This window comes from Euprymna scolopes, chromosome 12 (assembly GCF_053919585.1).
Source record: "Euprymna scolopes isolate OS-2025 chromosome 12, ASM5391958v1, whole genome shotgun sequence".
NCBI lineage: Eukaryota > Metazoa > Mollusca > Cephalopoda > Sepiida > Sepiolidae > Euprymna > Euprymna scolopes.
The window spans coordinates 132,324,696-132,349,387 of NC_136493.1; the positions used below are offsets into that span (position 1 = coordinate 132,324,696).

General features: G+C 33.0%; 1 protein-coding gene across 2 annotated transcripts in view; it reads right to left on the reverse strand.

The window, feature by feature from the left end:
* Window positions 1-24,692, reverse strand: part of LOC145291493 (integrin beta-PS-like) — a 171,587-nt gene that overhangs the window by 37,995 nt on the left and 108,900 nt on the right. For both annotated transcript variants that reach the window (XM_080137395.1, XM_080137396.1), the window contains exons 3-10: window positions 22,436-22,524; window positions 17,274-17,372; window positions 12,841-12,922; window positions 11,319-11,450; window positions 8,486-8,582; window positions 5,738-5,822; window positions 2,577-2,663; window positions 1,187-1,267 (exon numbers count right to left, since the gene is read on the reverse strand). In XM_080137395.1, coding sequence (XP_079993521.1) covers window positions 1,187-1,267; window positions 2,577-2,663; window positions 5,738-5,822; window positions 8,486-8,582; window positions 11,319-11,450; window positions 12,841-12,922; window positions 17,274-17,372; window positions 22,436-22,524 — 752 coding nt within the window. The remainder of the gene's footprint in view (window positions 1-1,186; window positions 1,268-2,576; window positions 2,664-5,737; window positions 5,823-8,485; window positions 8,583-11,318; window positions 11,451-12,840; window positions 12,923-17,273; window positions 17,373-22,435; window positions 22,525-24,692) is intronic.

A 24,692-nucleotide genomic window follows, 5' to 3' on the forward strand; every position in this document is an offset into this window, starting at 1 on the left:
TCATGTATCTGGTAAATTCTAGTTCAATTTACTAGCATTAAAAAACAAATTGAATTTGAATTTTCACAAAGGGCTTCCACCAACTTTTTACCTCCTTTGGATAAAACTAAACAAAACAACAATTGTGCTTTAAAAATTCATAATGCACGGTTAATAAGTTTAGTATTAAATCCTGTACATATAAAAAAATCTCTTATATAAAAGGAACTCTGTGTGAGAGGGAGAGAGAGAGAGAGAGAGAGAGAGAGAGAGAGAGAGAGAGAGAGAGAGAGAGAGAGAGAGAGAGAGAGTTCCCTATAGACACCAAAAACAGCTGGGCTGATTTCTACGAAATTTCACAAACATACTTTATGTATCTGGCAGTGTTCTTAGATAGGTTTTGTATCAGAATGTCTTCAATAAGTATTGATAATCGAAAAAAATCCGATGAAAACAAACACAATTTTGAATAAGGTTAACACCTTATACAGTCTAACATTACAAGTGCATTGGAGAAGTTTTATTACCACATGAGCAGAAAGACGCATCATATAAAATCAACAGTAGGTTTTTTGATATGACAGGAGTGTTTGAAATGAATGTAAATTTTTAAAGCACAATTGAACTATAATACTTGACTTTTTCATTTTAAACTTAAATTTAATCCATTATCACCACACAAGCAGAAAGGTCAGGCATATAAAATCAACAATAGGTTCTTTGATAAGACAGGGGCGCATTCGAAATGAATGTTTCTGTTTAAAGCTCAACTAGAACATGATACTTGAGTATTGTATTTTAAACTTTAATTCAATACTCAAGGAAAATAATTTAATAAAATCAACAGTAGATTCTCTACAGTGCAATGTAGACTACACGTCACTGCATAGAGGCAGGTGAAGCTTTCTTTCAGTCCACTTTAATAGGTCCCCGACTAGAGCAGGCAATCAATCGATTTGATTGAAAAATGGTCGATTTTACAGATTTTGATGACAATAAAAAATGAGAATGCGAAACATTCATTGATCATTCAGTCCTGTGCAATGTCGGGTCTCCCTGCTAGTATATTTATAAAGATAAAGACATGTTTGTGTGTTTGATGCTTAAAAAAAAAAAAAAAAAAAAAAAAAAAAAAAAAAAAAAAAAAAATATTATAGACATAAAGATAAAGAAAAATTGTTACTGATTTTCCAGTTGTTGTGCTTACCTTACCATCACCAGCATAATGGAATGCAGCATCAGTAGAAAACACCAACATACGACGAGAAATCTGACGCCAACCAATATCCTAGCATTAGAAATAATTCAACATGTCATTCGTCTTGTGATGATAAAAGAGAAAGAAATTAAATATGTTAGAATTCTTTTATTTTTATCCATTCATTAAAATTGGTCGGATACATGCAATACAATCCCACCAATTTGCTTTTACTGAAGTTGTGATTGCAAGAGTTAGGATTGGATGGCATCAGTTCAGGGAACTTCTGCCATTGTTAACAGAGCATTACAACAGGAAAGAGTCTATCAGGCATATGTAAACAGTATGATGATGTATGGAAGCGAAAATTAGTCAATGAGGGTTGAAGGTATGTGTTGCATGAATAGAAATACGAGAATGATACAATGAATGTATAACAGGATTTAAAGACAAACTTAGATTTGATGATCTCAGAGAAAGATTGAATTTAGACAGTATAGGAAGGTGTATGCAGAACAGGAGACTTTGATGGTATAGTCATGTTGAAAGAATGTTTGTGAATTTTGGGGTTTGTTGATGTAGAACAGTTGAGGTAGCAGGTTTGGTTGAGAGAGGTAGGATGAGGAAAATGTGGGAGGAAGTGATAAGGGTGGACTTGAGAGAGAAATAAAGAAGAAGAAATAAAGATGGGCCAGACAGATTAATTTGGAAGTCCATTTCTAAAAGCTTAGCAACACATTCCAACATGTAAAACAGGCTTTAAACTAAATATGAATTTAATATAAATTCAAGCTAATGCTAAATATGAATTTAATATAAATTCAAGCTAATGCTAGAATAAGCAGTAACTGAATGAAGTACTAGTATTCTTTGTTCAAGTCTGTTGTGTTAGAGGTTCTGTCTGATAGAGCAATAAGGTTAAATTAGTCAAAATATGGTAAAGTTAAGAAAAGGAGAACTGTATCAGAAATGATGTTGATGAAGTGAAAAGAGCAATGCTAAGTAAGGAAATGACAATAAGATGCAAACATGGAAAAAAAAAAAAAAAAAAAAAGTTTATTTTCTTTCCCTGGCTCATGAAAATGGACAACATAGTCCCCATGTATGACTATCCAACATCTTTAACAAACATTAAAGTTAGCAAGGGTGATAAAACAAAATGTAGAGATTGAAAACAAAAAAAAAAACAGCATAAACAAAAATTATTTCAGAAGAATAAAGAGTAGAAGATTATTCCTGATGAACCGCCCCCTTAAGTAGACATTTTTATTAAACCCCCACACTAATGTACTGTACATGCAATAACCCTTATCCCTGAGTGGCTTCCGGGCCTTGATAAGTGGTGATCACCTTGTAAAAAAAAAAAAAAAAAAAAAATTTTTTTGATTTATTTACTTACAGCACAAACAACGGCTTGCATAATAGCATCAAATCCACCTTCGGGGGAATCAAGATTTCCAGATACAGGAACTTCTCTTACTTTAGCCTACAAGGAAAAATTATATATATGCTGACAAGAAGTAGGATTTCAAATTATGCATGTCTGTAGATTACTATATATGTATGAATAAAAAATCAATACGAAAAAATATAAATGTTTATATCTTTTCTGTATTTATTTCCTGTGTGTTGACGTGTAGGAATACAAAAAGTCTTTTGAAAAAAAACAAAAAAAAAACAAGAATGTTTCCTTCAAAAGCACATAATTTTCGACCGATCCTTCGATCTTCCTCAGTGTGAATGATAGAAAACATGAGTGAGCAGGCAGAGTAAGCAGCGGGAGGAGGGGCACGGGTATAACCATTAAGATTAAGGTAAAGATCTATTTGAATATGACCCTTCCAGCATTTTCGACTTGGAATGGTCAGCAACTTGTGTGGCTTCTATTCAAAACTAAGTCTTTCATAAAAATTTGAATTGGACACCTACGCATCCCACAAACATACTCGTAAATATGAACATACATTTATATACACTCACGCACTACCACATATGCTTTTTCACATACTAATACATACACACACACGTTTATTTTTTTAAAACACTACTGTAGATTTCATTAATTGATATATACAAACATATAATGTTGGAAAAATAAAGTGAAATAACTAAATAAACGGAGAATATTCTTTTGATCATTTACTTAATTTTTTCTATTTTTGTTCAAACATTAAAATTTATTAAAGTATTCGGATTTTTCTTTGTTCTTTCTTCTCCCACACCCACGTATACTCCTATATGCACATGTATACTCATACATACATACATACATACATACATACATACAGTAAGTGCAAGGTATAGGGTGAAAGCATTGTTTTTTAATTAGAAGCCATCAAAAAAATTGGGAGCTCCATATGCCGGTTAGAGAAATCAGAGGTTAATAACGTTTAATGTTGGAAATGAAACTGAAAGATGTATTGCAATGCTTAAATGAGGAGTTGAATAATAGTACAAATAACAACAACAATAGCAATAATATTAATAATAATAATAATACATATATATATTAGTGATAATAATAAGTCATAATAACGCTGATAATAATAATAATAATAATAATAATAATAATAGTAAACCTAATCCTGTATATCTTCATAGAAGGGTACTATAATATATAGGGTTTGTGAGGGGGGATGGAGGGCGCACCCGTGTCTACACCTGTGCATTTGTGCATTAAAATGTGTGGAATCTGAAAAATAAAATAAAATGGAAGAAAAGGCCTTACGTAAACAAAAACTAACTTCTAGTGGGGGATGCTAAGCCGTTCTTCCACCGTGCAAACTCACTCTGCCCTGTGCCCCGTGGGGAAATGTCTTTGGTAGGTTTCTATTTTTTATGAAAAGAGTACTCATTTAGAGGTCCCAAATCTTTATTTAGACTGGAGATGTGGGTGTTAAGTTTCAGAATGAGTTTCTTTTCATGTTATCTTCTTTGTCTCTGTGTTCGAAAGTTGGAGGCTGTAAGTATGCATTGCATATTGTCTATGCTGTGGTCTGGGAGGGTTTAGTGCATTGCTATTGTGTGCTGTGTAGATTTGTCCCTAATTGTTTGTTTGTGGTTGTTGAAATGTAAGCGGAACTCTCAGCCTGTTTCCCCCACCTAATTACCCTTTGTGCATCTAGTGCAATATATATATATATATATATATATATATATATATATATATATATATGCACACACTTCAGGCTAAACTAATACAATAGATCTACTGGTATGGAAATCCAGTGATTATTGGTCTTACAAAATATTATTGGCTGTAATATTTTATAAAGACAATCCCTGCTAAATACAAATTGCTGAATATACCAGATAGACCAAAGAAATCAAAATTTAGCACTTTCAATTTTATGACATGAAATGGTTAAATTTCAAATCTAGAAATTATTATATGTAAGACAAAAGAAAACATTTCAATTAGTATATCGCCTTAACCTATAAGTTTTCAATGTCATAAAATTTAAATTACTAAATTTTGAGATATATAGGCAGTAATAATTTGCAATTTTAAAAAGTTTTGAATAAATGAAAAAAAAAACAAAAAAAACAAACAAACATTCAAAAAGATTTAATGAAAAAGATTTAAAAAAAAATAGAAAAAATGTTTTTTTAGAAATGAAAACAGATTTGAAAAAAAAAAAAAACAAAAAAAAAACGATTATGATTTTATTTGAATGACAAATCTGTTTTGTTATAGAGGTGACTGAGACCATATGATTGACACTATTGCTGTTGTTTAAGTTAAACACTGAGGACAAACGAATGATCATGATGTATGTATGAAGTGAATGCGCACACACAAGTTTACACTGTAAAGCAAAACTGAAAGATATATTTGGTCAATTAATTCCCATAAAGTATTTAGAGTTGAAAGAACACACACAAATGCCAGATCTCTGTATTCATGCAGAGAACTGCATTATTTTCTTGCTTTTCAACACAAGGAAGACGTTTGCTTTTAACATCAGCAGTAATTCTTTCTTCTCTTAATTTTCATTTTTAGTATTAACAGTAGCAGTAGTTCTCTATTCTCATTAACAGCAGTCTAAAAATATGATAAACTGACTGATGTGGTATCGAAAAATGAACCTTTTAGCAAAAATCTCAATTCACCTATTTAAGATAATCATGACTAGGGCTAGGACAACAGCATATTCTTTTCATGTTTTGACTTTCGAGTGTGTATCCGTTGATATCTTATACGCTTTTATATAGAGTGATGTGGTTCTCAGTTGATTAACTGTGCTGGATATATACTCGAGAGTCAAAACAATGAAATATGCTGTTGTCATAGCCCTAATCATGACCCTGGTCTCAAAATCAAATGGTTCTAAGTTTACACCCATGTGCACTCAGCAAAATGGATGCATGCGAATCCTGATCACTTATCCCTCGGTCTCCTAGCAAAGTCACCACAAAAACAGAAATAAAAAATAAAATAAAACATGCATGTTAAAGGATGAATTCAACAGGTGTTCATTTGTTTGTAGCATAAAATATTACTGACAGTTACAAATTGAAAAAAGAATAGCTTGGACTTTTTAAAAAAAGGATACTTACAGCAAAAAGGGAAGTGTTAAGATCAAGTGTTAACTGATGTTTGAAACCATAAGGGGCTGAGCAACCTTTGCAAGGAGACTGCTTTCTGTTTAGAGTAAAAAGAAAAACGTTGGTGAAATATTTAAAGATATGAGAAATGGTTTTATTAATTAGGCAGGCCATTTTCGCTCACACACAAAATTCATTATATACATATATTTTTTTTTAATGGAAATCACTTGATACAATATTTTGTCATATATTTTAGTAATCCATCAATGAACCTCATTTTGCAGAACATAAAAAAAACACCTGTGGACAAAAATAGATTTCAATGGAAGCTCCATCAAATATTCTGCATCGAACATTATAAGACTTGCTTGTTTAATCTTTCCAAACCTGTAAGGCTGATATATCGGCCCCCTAGCAACATAGCTAAAAAGACAAAATGGCCAATATTTTGGCCTGCCACCTGCCATGGCCTTCTAATACTATGGTTCTAATTGGCTAATCTCAGCCAATCAGAGATTTTCTTATATTTCTGCCAACATTTAGCTTTCTGTTGCAATAACATCAGTTTTGATTTCATTGTGTTTTCAAGGCTTTTGATGGGAATTTTTTTTTTGTGTGAAAGAATAGAGGAAAGTGGCAATGAAAGTGATAATTAGGGTTATGACAACAGCATATTCTATTCTTTGTTTTGATTCTCAGGTATATATCCTTGATATCTTGTATGTTTTTATGTAGAGTGATGTAGTTCTCGATTGATTAATTGTGTCTGTGTCAGATATATACTTGAGAGTCAAAACAATGAAGAGAATAAATGTACATTGAAGCTGATCGATAGCGTAAAAGTCAGTTCAGTAGAGCTTAAAACACTGTGTGCAAGGATGAGCTGAAAACCCTGTACTGATCACTTATTGTAAAGTTCTAGGTACAGCCAGATGAAGTAAGCCTTCACACTTCAAACCTGTCTAAGGATTGGCAGAGAATATGAAAATTGGTGTGATCAGTTTCAAAAAGTGGTTTTTAGTAGGCTTCTCACAATTTAAACTTGCCCCCTCAGATTTTTTTTTTTTTTTATTTTTTTTAAAATTTTTTTTTTTAATTACATTTTCACCCCAAACAAGGCACATTGCCACTTTGGTGTAGGGGGCTACTATCAGGGGCAACAACTACTGGGGTACAATGTAGGGATTTGGGCAGCAAGATGTTGGTTCACGTTGCACTTTAACTTCTACACGTCAGTACAGTTGGGGAAGCAGGAACCTGGAATGGAATTCCACAGTCTAGCGGTTCTGGGGAAGAAACTACTGGAGTAGAAAGATCTTTTACATCTAGGGATCTCTACAGTGTGGGGGTGGGATTTTGCAGCCTGTCGGGTCTGTCAAGGGTGTTCACGTCGTGGGGGCACAAGTACTTGCAGTTCATCAGAACATTCACCATTAAAATACTTGTAGAACAGATTACTTTCTCTGAGGCTGCCTTAAAAACAGAGCTATGCATGAAAACCCATGACTATCACTGAACAGAAAAAAAGTCATAAGGAGCCAGGTCAGATCCATACCAGTGTCAGTTTTTAACAATGGCAAGGACAAATTTGTGTTGTACCTCAAGAAATAGACAGAACTAAATGAAGTTCATGTTTTAATATGATTAAACACAATAAATTAGATATCACCAAAGTTTCATTCAATTCTTACAGAAAATTAAGAAATGTGAGCTCTCGAAAGATTTTATTAGGGGTCATCTTGTATTAGCTCAAGACCTGGAAATTCATTTACATAGATGTAGTCATTGGAAATTACAAGCAGTTGTTAATAACAGAATTAAAAACATAAAAGATGGGCTGTACAATGATTCAAAGATTCTAGTCAACTAAGTAAATCCAATATATAAAAGGCTATATGTCCGTCTGTTTTCATATTTTCAAACTATTTCTTCTGAAACTAAAAGTCGCAGAGTGGTGCTAGGGGCCTCAAATGATTGGATTTTTTCGGACCGTTCTTTTATGGGTCTTTAACCGGTTAAAATAGTTTTTAAGGGGTCAAAATTGAAAAAAAAAATCATACATTTTGTACGTTAATCAGTTCATATATGTGCCACGGTACAGCAGTAACATCACCAGTTTTAATTCTAGCTGATGGCACCCAAATACTTTTTTTTTTTTTTTACTTTTGAAATCAAAACTTTATATATGAAATCTGGATAAATCAAAATATCATATTTTAGCGTATTTTATGACCAAGATCTGTTCAGGATCCTTTTTGTTATTTGCCAAAACTGGTGGGAACCAAGCCGCTGCTCAGCTACTTTGGATTTAACAGACTGAGCATATAACTCTCTTGCATTTTTTATTATGTCTTTACAGTGGTTGCTGGCAGTCCTGAAAGCAGCTTTAGTCTCAGTGCATCTATTATGTTGGTAGCTATGGAAAAAGTGATTTCTGTGCACGATGGCAGCAGCACATTCTGGAGAGAACCATGGAGGGCTGTTAGGTTTTTGTTGGAATTTTTTGGATGGTATGAACTGGTCTATGCCTACAATTAACCATTCAGTCAGGTCTGATACTATAGAGGACACATCCTTTTTAAACATGGAATGCAGAGGTAGATCAGATATGAATGTACGGAAGCTGTCCCAGTCAGCCATAGAGTATCGATATACAGTACGGTGGAGAGGTACGTCTGAAGACTTATTGCCTTTCATTTTTATCTTAATTGATACAATTGATTACACTATTCAAAAATTTGTTTTAAATCAACCTACTTTCGAGGAGCAACACTAACATAGGGTGATACAGTCTTATCCACAAATGACCCAAAACCAAGTCGGAAATTTTTGGTAATTGATGACATATCAGCAGCTGAAAAAAAAAATAAATAAATAATATTTGAAAAAACTATATATCATAAAATTATTTAATTATATATTACAATTATATATTTTCTAAATCATAGAAAAAGATCAAGATTTGCACAACTTCTCGTTTCTCACATTGAGAATATAGACATTATATCGAGGATAAACACTATCTCACATTTGTTCCACATACAGCGCCTGGTATTCCCAAATAGTCACCCATCTGGTATTGACCAGGTTCGACGTCGTTTAACTAGTATGATCTAATAAAAATCTGTATCTCAATGTCATATTTCGATGCCAATAATTGTCTAGATGGAAACATTGAAATTTTTTTGTTATGCACTAATGAGTCACCACTTCTCAAGGCCTAAAGGCTACTCGAGAGTAAAGATTAAGAAGTTTGTCAGGTGAACGGTGAGACAACACCATGAGGATTGGTAACAATGGTTAAAAGTAATCAGAATTTGATTATTTAAGAGTATGGTTAAACAAGAATTTGTTAACATTGGACTCAAAAACAATCATGTTATAGTCAGCTGGGAAGCAACCCCATGTTATTATGTTCCACAGAGAGATAGTTCTTAGAAATTAACTTTGCTCATGGAAGTTCCGTTTAGTTTCAGGTATACAGAGGAAAAAAAGGAAGATTGTTTACAATGACTGTAGATATTATTCATGGGAGGATCAAGCTCCTGTCATTCACTTCAGAAGAAAATGGTATTTAAAAGAGAAAGAATCAAATCCAGTCAAAGTAAAGTTTCTATTAAATAAACATTCAATAAGATCATCCATAAAAACCAAACAAATTTCGTATTATATTTCTCAAGGCCACAAACACAATGCAACTTAGTTAAAAGTCAATGGAGGATGAAATTTATATTTGATAGAAAATGTCAAAATATAGCATTTACAAACTAATATGTGGATTTTTTCTTTCCCTTGTGTGTGTGTGTGTGTGTGTGTGTGTGTGTGTGTGTGTGTGTGTGTGTGTGTGTGTGTGTGTGTGCGTGCGTGTGTGTAAAAGAGAAAGTGAACACAAAAGAAAGAGAGGAGGAAAAAGTGCAAGCATACAAACCAAAATATCCATAGCTTAACAGATAAATAATTAATGTTAAGTAAATTGCTAAGGAAGCAAATTATGTTGAAAAATGATAGGATCTTCTTTTTACAAGGAAAAAATATAATAAATTGTACAATAAAAACGAATGTATAATATAAACAATTTCAAATTCTGTACGTCTATTAGAATCATAAATACAACAAGAATCAAAATCAAGTATAAAAAGCAAATAAGCAAAACAAATAAATGCATAGCAATTGATTTTTTTTAAGACAATTACAATAATTATGATTGGGAATAAATATATATCATAGCATTTTAGATTTTGTACCAAAATGCAAACAGCTTAACATTATAAAAAGAACAAAGAGGTTGTGATTAACACTTGATTTTCAAGTTATTTTTTTATTTTAGTTAGTAGAGAACATGCCAAGCATGTAAGGGTCCTCTTCCATAGAAGAAAAATTTATTTTTACCATGGCATGTTTGTGAAAAATTTTACAAAAATTCAAGGATTAGTTATTTAGAAAGATTTGGGGGTAATTTTACTCCTATAATTCCCCGTAGGGAGAGGGGCAGAGTTATCTGAGAAAATCTGTTCTAGCAAAAATTTACTTTCACCATGACTAATGTTTGTGCAAAATCTAAAAAAAAATTCAAGTAGTGGTTATTGAGAAAAGTGCAAACAGACAAATGGGAGTGAATTACTAGGTCTGATCCCCTTCTTTGTCAGGGGACCAAAAAATATAAAAAATTTCTTTATATGCAATTATAAGAGTTAAATCATCAAAATATAAATACAATGATAAAAACAATAATATAACAAATAATAAAAATACATTTCTGAATAGGTATTTTCATCTAACAAATTTTCTAAGAAATATGTTAGAATAATTTGAAATAGCAAAAAAAATATGTTTAAGTGAAATCAAAGAGTTCCATTTGAAGAAAACCAGTCAGCTGAGCAACTTTAATAGAAACAATTTTTTTTGAAACAAGGTCAGCATAAAGTTTTAAAATTTTATGTAACAGACTAAAAAGAAATAAAGTAAAAAGACATTCTCAAGTTCAGACTAACAACTGAACTTCATCTATTGTTCAAATTTTTTTGTTATTAATCCACTAATGAAGATTTTCAAAGAATTAGTATTTCAGATAGTTTTTTTTTTTTTTTTTTTCAATCAAGTGAGGCATAGAAATACCTGGTATACTACCTAAGTACAAAATTACACCCCCACTGGACCTGTAGATTTTGTCAGATAATTTATCTAATTTATCTAATAGGAAGAAACTGATATATATAAAACCTACATTCTATATTATAATTTCAGACATCTCGTCACTGAAGCACTCAGGGAGGAAGGCCTCCTTGATCACTGATAACATTTTTCTTAAGAATTGGAGACCAACAAAATATCTGGTTAGCAAACCTATAATAGATAGACTTCACTTATTGGTTGGCTTGCCAATCTTAATTCTAAAAGCAAACCTTGTCATAGATCACAACACTTAACTAAGAATTTGCACAGGCTTTTGGCAAGGGTTGTTTTTTGGGTTTTTTTTTTATTAAATCATAAAAAGTTGTCAAGTAGAAATAAGTTTTAATCCTTTTTTTTTTTTTAAATTAACTCTGCATATAAAAGGCAATTCTAATTTAGTTTTCATTTTAAAGTTTACCTATAAGGTTTCCCAGACTTGCTAGCTTCGCTTTGTCATCATCCATGGAATTTGATAAGTCCATTAGGTAGTATAAGTCAACAGGATAGTCTTCTGCTTGACGAAATACCAACTTGAATTTGTAAGGCTTATCTATAAGAAAGAAAAAAAAACAAAAAGAATGAAAGAAATTTAGAAAGATGGAAAGTTTGTTGAAATAATTTTTTTTTAACTGAGCAAATATGACTATTTCTTAATTATTAAAATTTACATGACAATTTAAAACAAACAAATGAAAGAATTCTAACCAAGATGACACATAGCAGATCTAGCAACCAAATCTACAACTGGAAGTATGTTAAGAAACTTCTCATATCTACCAGTATTCTAAATCTCTATGAAGCCACTATCACTAATACATAGAATACTGTTGCACTAACCTTCTTGAATAAGGTGTAAAAAAAAAAAAAAAAAGAAAAAAAAAAAAAAAAAAAGAAAAAAAGTCTCTAACCTAATATATCCCACATTGTCTGTCAAGCTCCAATCCCCATTACATTGCTGTGGTGTTAAATTACTGTGTTTGTTTTGTAGCTACTTCCAAGAATTTACAGCACTGTAAACATCCCTAATCCATAGAAAGATCAGTGCTCTCCACTGTAGAAGTCAAATGGATGGAATTAGCTATTTGCCTTTCAGTACAGGCAAGTGCATTCTCTTGTTGGCCAGTACAATCAAAGAGAAATCACCAATAATTCTGGAGCCAACAAGGTAATTTCTCAAATTGCCATGATATTTTCCTTCAATTTTTGATAAACATGTCAAAGATGACACAAAGAAAATAACACAATTTTACAATTATTTTTGATTTAATTTTGTGTAAAATTTTTGCAAATAAATTAAAAAAAAAAAAAATTAATCTTTAACAGAATATTAGCTTTGTTAACAAAGCAACAAGATGTTCTCCAATAACCAGAGATGCCAGTAGCCAATGGAGAAAATAGCTGAAATCTAAATAAATTTCGCAACCTGGGGTCTATGGACCCCTCCTGTGTGTGTGTGTGTGTGTGTGTAGTGAGAAAGACAAAACAAAAAATGAAAAGCAACTTGTATGATTGCTTGTGATAATTAGTAAAAACACATTTAAAATAATTTGAAAAATGTTAAATTAGTGAAATATCAATCATAATAAACGAGTCAAAATTAAAAGAAACAGAGTGTTTATGTGTAGGGAAGGGATGGCAAGGCATTCTTTGGTGAAACAAAAATCTTTCCTATCCCTAACATAAATCGTTTGAAGTTTTCCCATCAAACTTAACACTTTCAGTTTTCAGAAAGAACTGTCATAAGGCGACAAATAAAGTCGAGAGGAAGAGAGAGAGAAAAAAGGTAAAGATTCCCAACAAAACAAGGCATAAAAATTTTACATTATATATTTTATATAAATATTTAAAAAAAAAGAAAACATAAAAAATACAAAATTAAAAATGTGTACAAGATAAGGTGTCGATATAATACATTCTTATATTAGAAACAACATACTTACTGGGACGAATTTTTATCTTGAGATGCTGAGGTTGAATCTGAATCGCTTCAGAATCTTTGTCAGCATTTTTCAATGATTCATTCTGAAAAACAAATCACAGCAATTTCAAATTTAAACTCACTTTGGAACATTCTTTAAATGTAAAATCTATCTACTATTCTATAAAAGGAACTTTGTTCTGTGTGTGTGAGTCATTACCTATGGACTTGAAAACGGCTGGGCCGATTTTTATGAAATTTCACACAAAGGTACTTTATGTGCTTGGGAGTGTTCTTATGTTTTGTATCGAAATGTCTTCAATAAGTATTGATAATCAATAACCGAAATAATCCGATGAAAGAAGGAACAGGCAATTTTGACCAAAGTTAACACCTTATACAGCCTAACATCACGAGTGCCTTTGAAAAGTTTTATTACCACACAAGTCGAAAGACCTGTCATAAAATCAAATCAACAGTAGGTTCTTTGATATGACAAGGACACATTGGGAATGAATGTTTCTGTTGAAAGCACAATTGCATCATAATACTTGACTTATTTTAACTTAATTTCAAAATATTATCATCGCACAACCAGTAATGCCAGGCATATAAAATCAACAGTAGGCTCTTTGATATGACAAGGGCGCATTCAAAATAAATGTTTTTGTTTAGTGCACAATTGAAGTATGATACTTGACTTTTGCATTTTAAACTTTAATGCAAGCCATTATATATTAAATCATCCAATTAGCAAAGATTGTGATTGATCTAGTTTCATTAGGTAAAAAAAAATTCAGGCCTTTTCAATTTTAAAATAAGCTATTCCAAAATTAAATCATGCCATTCCTTCGACTAAAAAACTGTACAATTTCGAATAAATATGTTTCAAAAACTGACATTCATATTTGTTTTATTTTATTTAAAGAACATTTTTATGTAAGAAAATGAAAAAAAGTCATTTTCTATTATTTTTATTGATCTTGACAGATTATTTCAAAAGGAATATTATTATTAAAAGCATATAATAGAGATTTATGTAGAAATAGAAAGCAGTACGGGATATTCATAGTAATAGAACTTGAACTAACCTGGAATAAAAATTAGCAATGAAAAAAGAAATTGTATGAAAAGAAAAGACAAAATTTTGTTTACATCAAAATAAAAAATGAAATAAATGAGATAACGCAAGTTCAAATTTATATGTCACTATATTGTCTGTTTTTGTACTCTAAACCAAGCTGGTTTGATTTGGTTTGGTTGTTTTACGGTATATCAACCCTTTTCAGGTTATTTAATACTGAATTCAATTATTTAAGCTGGTTTGACATAACTAATTTAATATTTTAACTCAACATTAAAGATTGAAATGCACAGTTTTAAAAACAACGTTCTAAGCTGTTGACATTATAAACATGGGGAAAAAATTCTTGGTGCTTGCCCAAAAGTACGCCCACCCATGAAAAAAAAAAAAAAAAAAAAAAAAAATTGTATGATGATGACAGAAAGAAAACACTATACACCAAAAATCAAATTGATTAAGTAGTCTTATTGTTTAATAAGAAAATAACAGTCTGAAGAAACGAAAGATAACTTGAAATAATTCAAACTTTTGCAAGATTTTAGAAAGCCATTTTTAAACAAGGGGAGGGAGGACGCATTGGAAAAACTTGAATTTGCTTAAAAATGATTTAATTTCTTTTATACAAATAAAAGTACTTGATCAATTCTTGTTTTTTTTTGATAATCCTGAAGAAGCTCTAAATTCTTTATTCAGTTGTATCATAGAGCATAACACAGATTCGTAGGTAGACATATGGTACTAGTCTAAATGAATGTACTGTTTATGTATATGCAATATCAGTTACAAGGTTAATTTGTTTTAGTCTCTTGTTTTTACTCGTTTTCACTCCGAACAAGGCATATTGCCACTCAAAATGTAAGGGGCTACTATTTGGGACAGGGGACAATCGGGAAGTTGAGCAGCGAGATGTCTATTTACATTTGCTTGTTGGTTTTGAAAAGGGACATTTTATTAATCATTATTCATTATTGTTTCTTGTTTCTTTTTTTATTCAACAATCGTTTTGAATTGAATACAACAAATAGTGCTGTTTTGTAATGTTTTATTTTTTTTTTTTTATTTCCTACAGAAATTGTTATTATTCATCGGATTACTGTTTTCATCTTGAGTGTAATTTTCACAATGTTTTGGTCGATATAACCCCCGACCTTCTTCAGATGTATCTTGTCAAACTCGGGAATGTTTCTGCTGAACTCGGAAATTTGGACGGAATTTCGAGTGGAACCCTTTATTTACTTCACGGGGGAGGGGGGGTGCTCTTGTTCCGTCAGCCATGACTGAATAGAGGTTCTAAGTAATTCGTAAATGTGTATTTTGGTTGCTCATACTGAGGATTGAACCTTCAACCTTCAGGAGAATCACTTTTACAATTGATTTCTCCCCAGTAATCTAACCACTGCACTACGGGTCCTTGCGGACAATTCTAGTACGAATTTTAGGAGCCTTAAACCTACTTTTTATTTCTAGGTGTAAATATCACCATTTATTACTAATTATTACTAAATATTAATGTATATCTATCTCTATACTTATTACTTGTATATATTAATATTTTTACTTATTACTTGTATATATTAATGTTTTTAATTATTACTTGTATATAATTATCTACATTTGCGAATTACTTAGGACCTCTATCTAGTCATGGCTGACGGAACAAGAGCACGCTGCCCCCATGAAGTAAATAAAGGGTTCCGCTCGAAATTCCGTCCAAATTCCCGAGTTCGACAAGATACACCTGAAGAAGGTCGGAGGTTATATCGATCGAAATGTTGTGAAAATCACACTCAAGATGAGAACAGTAGTCCGATAAATAATACAAATAACCAATCCTCATCTCAAAAATTCAGAAACGTTAATCATTTGTGTTTAAATATTCCTTTTTCTAGAGGGACCAAACTTTATTTTCAGCAATTTGTGACCTTTATTTTATTTGTGAACTGTTATCCTCGTCTTTGTTGTTGTTTCACCATATTTTGGCCAACTCATTATCTGGCCTTCTCCAGGTGATTAATTACTAGGGATACAGTTATGAGACTATCACATCACGATTAATCACCTAAAGAAGGCCAGAAGATGAATTGACCGAAACGTGGTGAAATAACAAGTACAAAGATGAGGATAACAGTCCACAAATAAAATAAATACACAAATTACTCATCTCAAAGGATGAGAAGAAAAAAAAAAAATAAAGTTGTGATCTAGTTCTAAATTGCAAGTAAAACAGCAAATTATTATTTTTCTTTTTTTTTTTTCAGTTATTTAACAGATAAATTTGCTTTGAAATTACTAAAATGTAATCTCTATAAATAAAGGAGAAAGATTTTGTTCCATATTGTAAGCAAAGTTATAAACGAAATGTTTATTACTTCACATGATTGTTTCAACTATTTTAAGTATCAAGGTTTTTTATATGCTGCTTACATATATGCGATATCAACTGCAAAATTAACTAATTTGCATATTGATTTTTTAAAAAGGACATTTTATTAATCAACTATTGTTATTGCTTTTTTAAATTCAATGATTATAATATAGCAAGTCGTTCTGTTTCACAATATTGCTTTATTTCATGGACAAATATTTAGCATCATGTTGCTTTGAAAGATCAACTTTATTTTCAACAAATTTCGATCTATTTCTAAATTGCAAGTGAAAAGGCAGATTAATTTCTTTCTTTTCCTTTCTTTATGGTCACATTTAAAAGATAAATTTGTACTGAAATTACTAAGATGTTAGTGCTTATATGAAGAAATGAGAGATTTTGTTTCGAGTTTACAAATAAGTTATGAATGAAATGTTTATTATTTTATTAGTTTAAATGAATGTTTCAAGTCTTTCAAATAGCAAAGTGATATTGAAACATACATATGTGGATAATAATGAAACCACATCAATTATTAAATAATTATTTATAACCCCTCCTTTTTGGATAGCACCTTTAAGAAAAATGAAATAAGCTGTTCTATCTAAGCTAAATGCAAAGTTGCTGTTGATGTGATCTACTGCACACTTAACATGGTTGGCTATATTGTCCACTTTATTTCTTGGATTGTCGCATGGTTGCTGAAGTTGATTTCTTGTTTGGAGCGTTCGGATTTGAGTTAAAAGTAACTCGTGTTCAGGGGTTTGAATCATGTGACCGGTTGAACAGTTATCTTTCAAACTGATGATTCCATTATGATGAAATATATACAAATATGGATAATAATTTTAAAAATATTAAAGGATTATACATACACACATTATATATATATATATATATATATATATATATATATATATATATATTTTTTTTTTACTATGACTATCAAATGCTATATTTCATTTCCAAAAAAAAAGAAAATAGTAGTTCCTTGAAAGCAGCTTACCCTAGCAGACTGAGTTGTGTGATCAGGGTTGTCAATATAGTCACCACAGCCATTTTTAACTAAATCTTCATATTTACCACAGCGTTTATGAATAAAATCCTGAAAGTAAATAAAAAGTAAATAAATAAAAAAAAAAATATTAAGTGTTTAATCTCAAAACTTTACATCTGAAAATAACTTATATGGAATAGATTATCAGTAACCAGCAAAACCAAATAGCATCGCATGCTGTAAAACCGATATCAAAGCCATTATTATGAATGATTATTTGGTTCTGCTGGCCACATTCAAAGATACTAAGATATTCAAGATTATTTGTCACCATGCTGCTTAATCAAAGATGGCATTGGTGGAGTACATTATTAATTAAAACCTGAAAATGACAGCACATGGAAGGAAGACGTGATACAGCTTCACACACTTAACTTGAAATTAACTCAATGCTTCTTAAAAAGACACTAAAGATGCAATGTGATGAAAGTAATTTAAAAAAATACCATCTGATGTTGTGTTGATCATGAAACTAATAAAAAACAAAACAAAAAAAACAATAAACAAAAAAAACAAACTTTTTAAGCATTCAGGCTAGAGTCTTGGCTAAGATCAAAGTGTAATGAAATGTAATTACTGAAAATAATTCAATAAAATATTTTCAAATTTGAGTTTATTTTAAGTAGGAAAGGCTTTGGAGTAAATGTGATATTGTGGTAAGGGATCTATATCAATGATCTCCCAAAACACATACTTAAATCATTCGTTGACATCTATGCTGATGACACGACCATCTACGGCAACACATCAAAGGCTGTAAATGACAAAGTTCTCTCTGATTCTCTCTCCTCTGATCTTGAGCACGTGGTTCAGTGGGGGAAGTCGTGGCTGGTTACCTTTAATGCATCCAAAACCAAACTCCTATCCTTACATCATCAACGCTCTGATCCCCATCTGGCGTCAATTGGGATGGATGGCTCTTGTCTGGGAGAGGCCCCGTGTTTTGACAAGCTTCTGGGTTTGACCTTTACTCCTGATCTGAAATGGAACATGTACATCAAGTCTGTTGCCAAGGTCGCTGGAAAGATAGTGGGATCCTTCTACCGCTCCAGAAGATATCTCACTACTGATGCAATTCTCTATCTATATAAAAGCCAAGTACGTCCAAGGATGGAATACTGCTGCCACATCTGGACAGGAGCTGCTAAAAACAGCCTATCCTGCCTTGATAGAGTACAAAATAGACTTTGTGGCTTAGTGGGGGATGCCCTTTTTTCTACCCTGCAACCTCTCTCCCACAGAAGAGACGTTGCGAGCCTATCCTTGTTTTATCATTATTTCCATGGTAGGTGCTCGTCTGAACTCCAATCTCTGGTCCCCCCTCGCCAATCTTTTGCGAAAAACACCCGTCTAGCTGAATCCACTGTGAAAAATTTCCCCCACTCTTTATCTGTGCCTAAATCAAAACGTGGGTTCCATGAACAAAGCTTCTTTCTTAAATATTTCAAAGTGTAATATATCATTCAGTGACTGGCCATACATCCATTGTTAGCAAAGCACTCAAGTCTTCCAGCACCTTCTGTCCGCGCTTCTCTGGGACAGGAAAAGACACAGAGTATGCAGACAAGTAGGTGAAAGGAACAGCTGATAATCCCTTCTTCTGGCAGTTTAGATGATCTTATTGAAGACATTCTGATACAAAACCTATGCAAGAACACTGCCAGGTACATAAAGTATCTTTGTGTGAGATATATAAAGTATCTTTGTGTGAAATTTCATAAAAATCGACTCAACCATTTTTGAATCCATAGGTTCCAAACTCACACAAAGTTCCTTTTATATAAAATATATACACACACGCTCCTACATGCTTTGGAATCTTCTCCCTACTTCTTTGATACGCCTTTAAAGATTCTGATGATGGCATATATATATACACACACAAGGAGCAGTGGGGGACTTTTCAACCTAGCATGCTTTCATGCAAAGAGAAAGGTGTTGAGGGTTCTCATCAGAGAACTGCTAATTTGCTGATGATGCTGCCTTGCTGCACATTCAGAGGAAGCGCTGTAGCGACTCATGGACCGCTTTGCAGCACTATGCAAGGAGTTCGGCCTAACCATCAGCCTAAAGAAAACTGAGATCATGTGCTAAGACACACACAATGTGCCAACCATCTCAATTGATGAACATACCCTTGTGGTGGTGGACAGGTTCACATATCTTGGTTCGACCATCTCTAGCAACCTCTCCCTCGATTCTGGACTGAATACATGAATCGGTGAAGCAGCAACAGTAATGGTCCACCTCATCAAGCGAGTGTGGGAAAATGATATGCTGACACTAAACACCAAGATGAGAGTCTATCAGGCAGTTGTGCTGAGCACTCTCCTATACGATAGTGAAGCATGAACCTTCTACTCCTACCAAGAAGCTAGGCTAAATGCTTTCCACCTTCCACTTTCGCTGCATCCGCAGACTGATTGGCCTGACCTGGCAGGACTGTGTCACCAACATCAATGTCCTAGCCAAGGCGCGGATGCTCAGCATATATACCATCTTGATGACCAGATGTCTGTGTTGGCTGAGCCATGTAAGCCAGATGGATGATGGACAAATCCCTAAAGACCTTTTGTTTGGGAAACTTGCCTCTGGCACAAGACCTACCAGCTGACCAGCCCTCCACTACAAGGATGTCTGCAAGCGTGACCTGAGGGCGGGCAGTTTCAGCCCTTTGAAGCTTGAGATTGCTGCCTCAGACCGTGAGGGCTGGTGGATCACCATCCGGCATGTGGCTGAGACATCTGAGAGGAGGAGAACCACACATTGGTGGGAAAAGCGGGCCCATAGAAAGGAGAGGACAGACCCAGCTTCGACCCTGGCCTAGGGAGAGAAACAGAAAAGCTACAACTGCAGCAGGTCCTGTGACTCTCACATTGGCCTGCACAGCCACACTACAAGCTGCTCCTCCTCCCGGACTGAATCAGGATGCGGAATTTCATGGTCTTTCAAGATCGATGGAGCCAAAAAAAAAAAAAACACACACACACACACACACACACACACACACACACACACACACACACACACACACACACACACACAAAATCCAAATGGTAAAAAAATGGCATTACATAAAAGCCAAAAATCTAAGATCAAAAATGAAAAGAAATTTATATGAAAGAAGATTAAGTTTTGACTACGAAATTAGGTGACTGCAGCAATTCAGTACAGAACGATTATGTAGAAACAAAGCATGATGCCCTAAATAATAAAAAAAAAGAAAAAACATTGTTAGGGTCATCTGATGAATTGATTACAACATGAAACATAATTATGACTAATTAAAAACATGTACTAATACATTCATAAATATAAAATTATAAAGTGTAAAGTAAGTGTGCCGTTTTAATTTATTATTTTTTTCTTAAATGTAATGTTTAGGAAATAAAAAATTTTAAATTTAAATCTAAGTATTTCTCATATGTGAAATTATGTTGAAGTAAGCTATTTGTAGCACACAGTAACAGCTAGAATTGGCAAGTTTGCCAACAACGGACAACAAATTGCTCCAGAGAAGGAAAAAATAATCAGCTGGAAGCAGTAATTATTCGTTTGTGTCAATAAGAACGTACACATTAAAACTAAAACTGATGTTAACAGCAATACACATGTTCAGTTAAGCTGTAAGGTTTCAAGGGCTGGCTTTTTAGGTGAGCTACCTACCTATACCCCCTCTACACTTGGAAGATTAGTTCAATACAATCTGTCCAATCAAAGAACAATCTATTAGATAAAGAACAGTTGTCTCTGTGTATGTGTGTTTGAATGTCTGGCTAAAATTTAAAAAACTACAAAAAACAACCACACTGTTAGTATATTCTTGATCAGTGTTGCTCCAGATGAATAATATCAAAAATTTAGAAAAAAAATTATTCATTCCTTGTCCTTAGACTGATGCAGATTTCGTAAGGGGAAGAGGTTATTTTTTTCAGCCAGATTACTAAAGGGAAGTAACTCCCATTTTTCTTTAATCAAGGAGTTAATTTTCTTATGCTGACTCCTTCCTCTTCTATAAAAAAACGAGTTGTGTGCATGCGTGTGTGTTCAGAAAGAAAAGAATGGAATGAACAGAGAAGAAAGACTGAGTTGAAGGGAGGGAAAGGGAAACTAGGAAGGGAGATAAAAATAAAGAGGTAGAAGTCAATAGAAGTATGTTACACTTTGGCTTTAAGCAATGCTGGATAACCCCATTACTTTATGAGAACGTAAAATATCGACAAAACATCTTCCTGTTAGATCCAATTTTATATAACATACGAGTAGCCAATGGTAAAAAAAAACCCATTGAAATCAGGATGGATTTTCCAATTAGAGGAAGCAGGTATGCATGGCCCGTGTATGTGTGTAGAAAGAGGACATCACACAAAGCTAAAAACGCTTTAAAATATGTACTAGTGAAAGCATATTTCAAATACTTGGAAAAATGTTCAATTAGTTAAATATCAATATCGGTTAAATATCAATATTGGTTAAATATCAATATTGGTAAACAAAAAAATAAAAATTAAGTCTGAGTGTGCATGTGGGGATCATTCTATTTTTTGGATGAAACTAAAATCATCTAACACCCCTACACCCTCCATAAATCACTAAGTCTTAACCTTCATTGCAAAATAAACATTTTCAGGTTTCAGAGAGAATTGTCATAAGAGGAAAAATCAAGGCAAGACTAAGCGAGAAAGAGAAAGAGGAAGAGAGAAAAAGAAAACAACAAAAAAAGAAAGATAAAATGAGAGAGAGGAAGAAAGAGAAATAAAATCCAGTTAAATAGCGAAATAAAGGAGGTTAAATGAAATAAAAGAGGTAAGGTTCTAGCAATTCGGCAGAAACCAACTTCTTATATAAAATAAAAAAAAAAGAAACAGAAAAAAAAAGCGGATTTCAAACAAAAAGCAGATAACTCCAAAATGTATGGGAAACTATTGCAATTTAAGATAGAAGCCCATCTTTTCTTGATGAACCAAAACAAAAACAAAAAAACAAAAACAAAAAAACAAACAATACAGAATTCCACTAAAAAATGGAAGACATATCCAAGTATTCTTTCAGTAATTACCAGTAATTACTTTCAAAGTGTGTGTGTGTGTGTGTGGAAGGGGGGAACTTACCTCTTTGCTGCACCAACTGCATTCTCCCCCGGCAGTTATGCATGCCCCACATGTGGCTTGATCGGAACATATCTCAGAATCAACTTTGGCTGGAATATAGAAAAATAAAGATAAAATGTTTTTATTAATAGATAAAAAAAGAGTTTTATAATAAAGAGCAAATAATATAAAAACAAGTAACATAACTTGATTCTTAGCTACATCCAAGACTAAAAAAAATGAAATATCCTCGATAATAAACAATTGTTTTGGAGCTTAGGAGAAGAAATTATGTTTTAAGAATGAAGTTACAAGTTTTAAACAACATAACATTCATATTAATTAAAATTAAAGTAACTAGCAATATATTCTCTCTGGTTGCATATTTTTGATTATATATATATATATATATATATATATATATATATATTAATTGATTAAGTTCAGGTATATTGTTAACAAACTAAAAACTAATATTTTGTCAAACATGCTAAATACGAGTGCAGAGCTTTTATACAAATAAATAAAATTATATAACATTGTAAGGAATCTGCGCAGATCGATCAACGTTTCAACATTTTCATGTTTCGTTAGGACCCTTTATAATATTATATTAGTGGTCTGTCCAGGCCACAGGGGAGACAACCAAGCAAAGAAAAACCCCAAGCAAAATTCATCCCAAAACAGCAAAACTGAAGCTAGCCTGCCAGGACACTATATATATATATATATATATATATATATATATATAAACATGGGCAAATTTGAGCATATCTTACTGGTTTGAAAATATAGGTTCTTTTTTCCAATTGTCATAAAATTTGAACAATAGAATAGTATTATAATCTTTAAAAAGTCTGCAAATTTTCATGTAATTTCGTCTCATAGAATCAAAGATATGAGCATTTCAATATTCAATTTGGCTACCAGTATATATAAATATACCACCTTTTTTGGCAATTTTATAAGTTCGAAATCTCAGTGACTATTGATCAAAATTTAACAAATGAAGGCTCATTGGAAAGGTAATGACCTGAATTGTGTAGTGAGATATTTTATTATTTCATTTTTTAATTACATTTTCACCCCAAACAAGACACATTGCAACTTTGTTGTGGGGGTTACTATCAGGGACATAAGCACCAGGGGTACTGTGTAGGGAGTTGGGCAGCAAGATGTCGGTTCATGTTGCACTTGAGCTTCTGCATGTCAGTACAGTCGGAGCAGCAGGGACCCGGAAGGGAGTTCCAAAGTCTAGCTGTTCTGGGGAAGAAACTACTGGAGTAGAAGGCTCTCTTGCATCTAGGGATCTCTACTGTGAAGGGGTGGGATTTAGCTGCTTGTCGGGTTTGTTGGGGGTATTTACGTCGAGGGGGCACAAGTGCTTGCAGTTCGTTAGAGCATTCACCGTTAAAGTACTTGTAGAACAGGCAGAGGGATGCAACATTTTGTCGATGGGACAGAGGCTGAATTTTAGCTGACAGTTCAGGACCTATCAGATTAGCGACTCTTTTGAACCTTGTCTAGGAGCGACTAGTGGCAGATGCACCAGCCCAAATATGACAACAATACTCCATACATGGGCGAATGGTGGCCTTATAGAGGTATAGGATACTTTCAGGCGTTAATAGCTTTCTAGCACGGTAGAGAGAACCAACCTTTTTCGCAGCGGTCCTGGCAATGTAATTGTTCCAACTCATGTTTCCTGTGAACATTAAACCGAGGAGTTTAAAAGATGTACTTTCAGATAAAGAGTCATTGGCCATTGCTATTGGTGGTAGGGAAGGTTTCTTGCAATTATTGAAGGAAACAAGTTTAGTCTTGGCAGCATTGAAGGTGACCATCCATTTTTGTCCCCATTCCACTACGAATTGGAGGTCTTCCTCTAGTGTTTCTACTATTTCTTTAGATATGCGTTCATTTGTTTTCCTGTCGTGTCTGTTATAGAGCGTGGTGTCGTCAGCATACATACCTATCTCACAGACAATTTTGTCAAGGAGGTCATTTATGAATATTAGGAATAACAGAGGTCCAAGGATAGACCCCTGAGGCATTCCCGCATTTATATCATATTGTTTAGATGTACGACTGTTAAGGACAACCTGGATTTTTCTCTTAAGAAAGGATTTAACTATGTTAAGTATTCGTCCAGTGATACTGTAATCCAAGAAGGATCTAATTATGTTATGTATTCTTCCAGTGATGCTGTATGATCTGATTTTCTTAAGACCCTCATGCCATACCCTGTCAAAAGCCTTAAAATATCAAGAGCTAACGC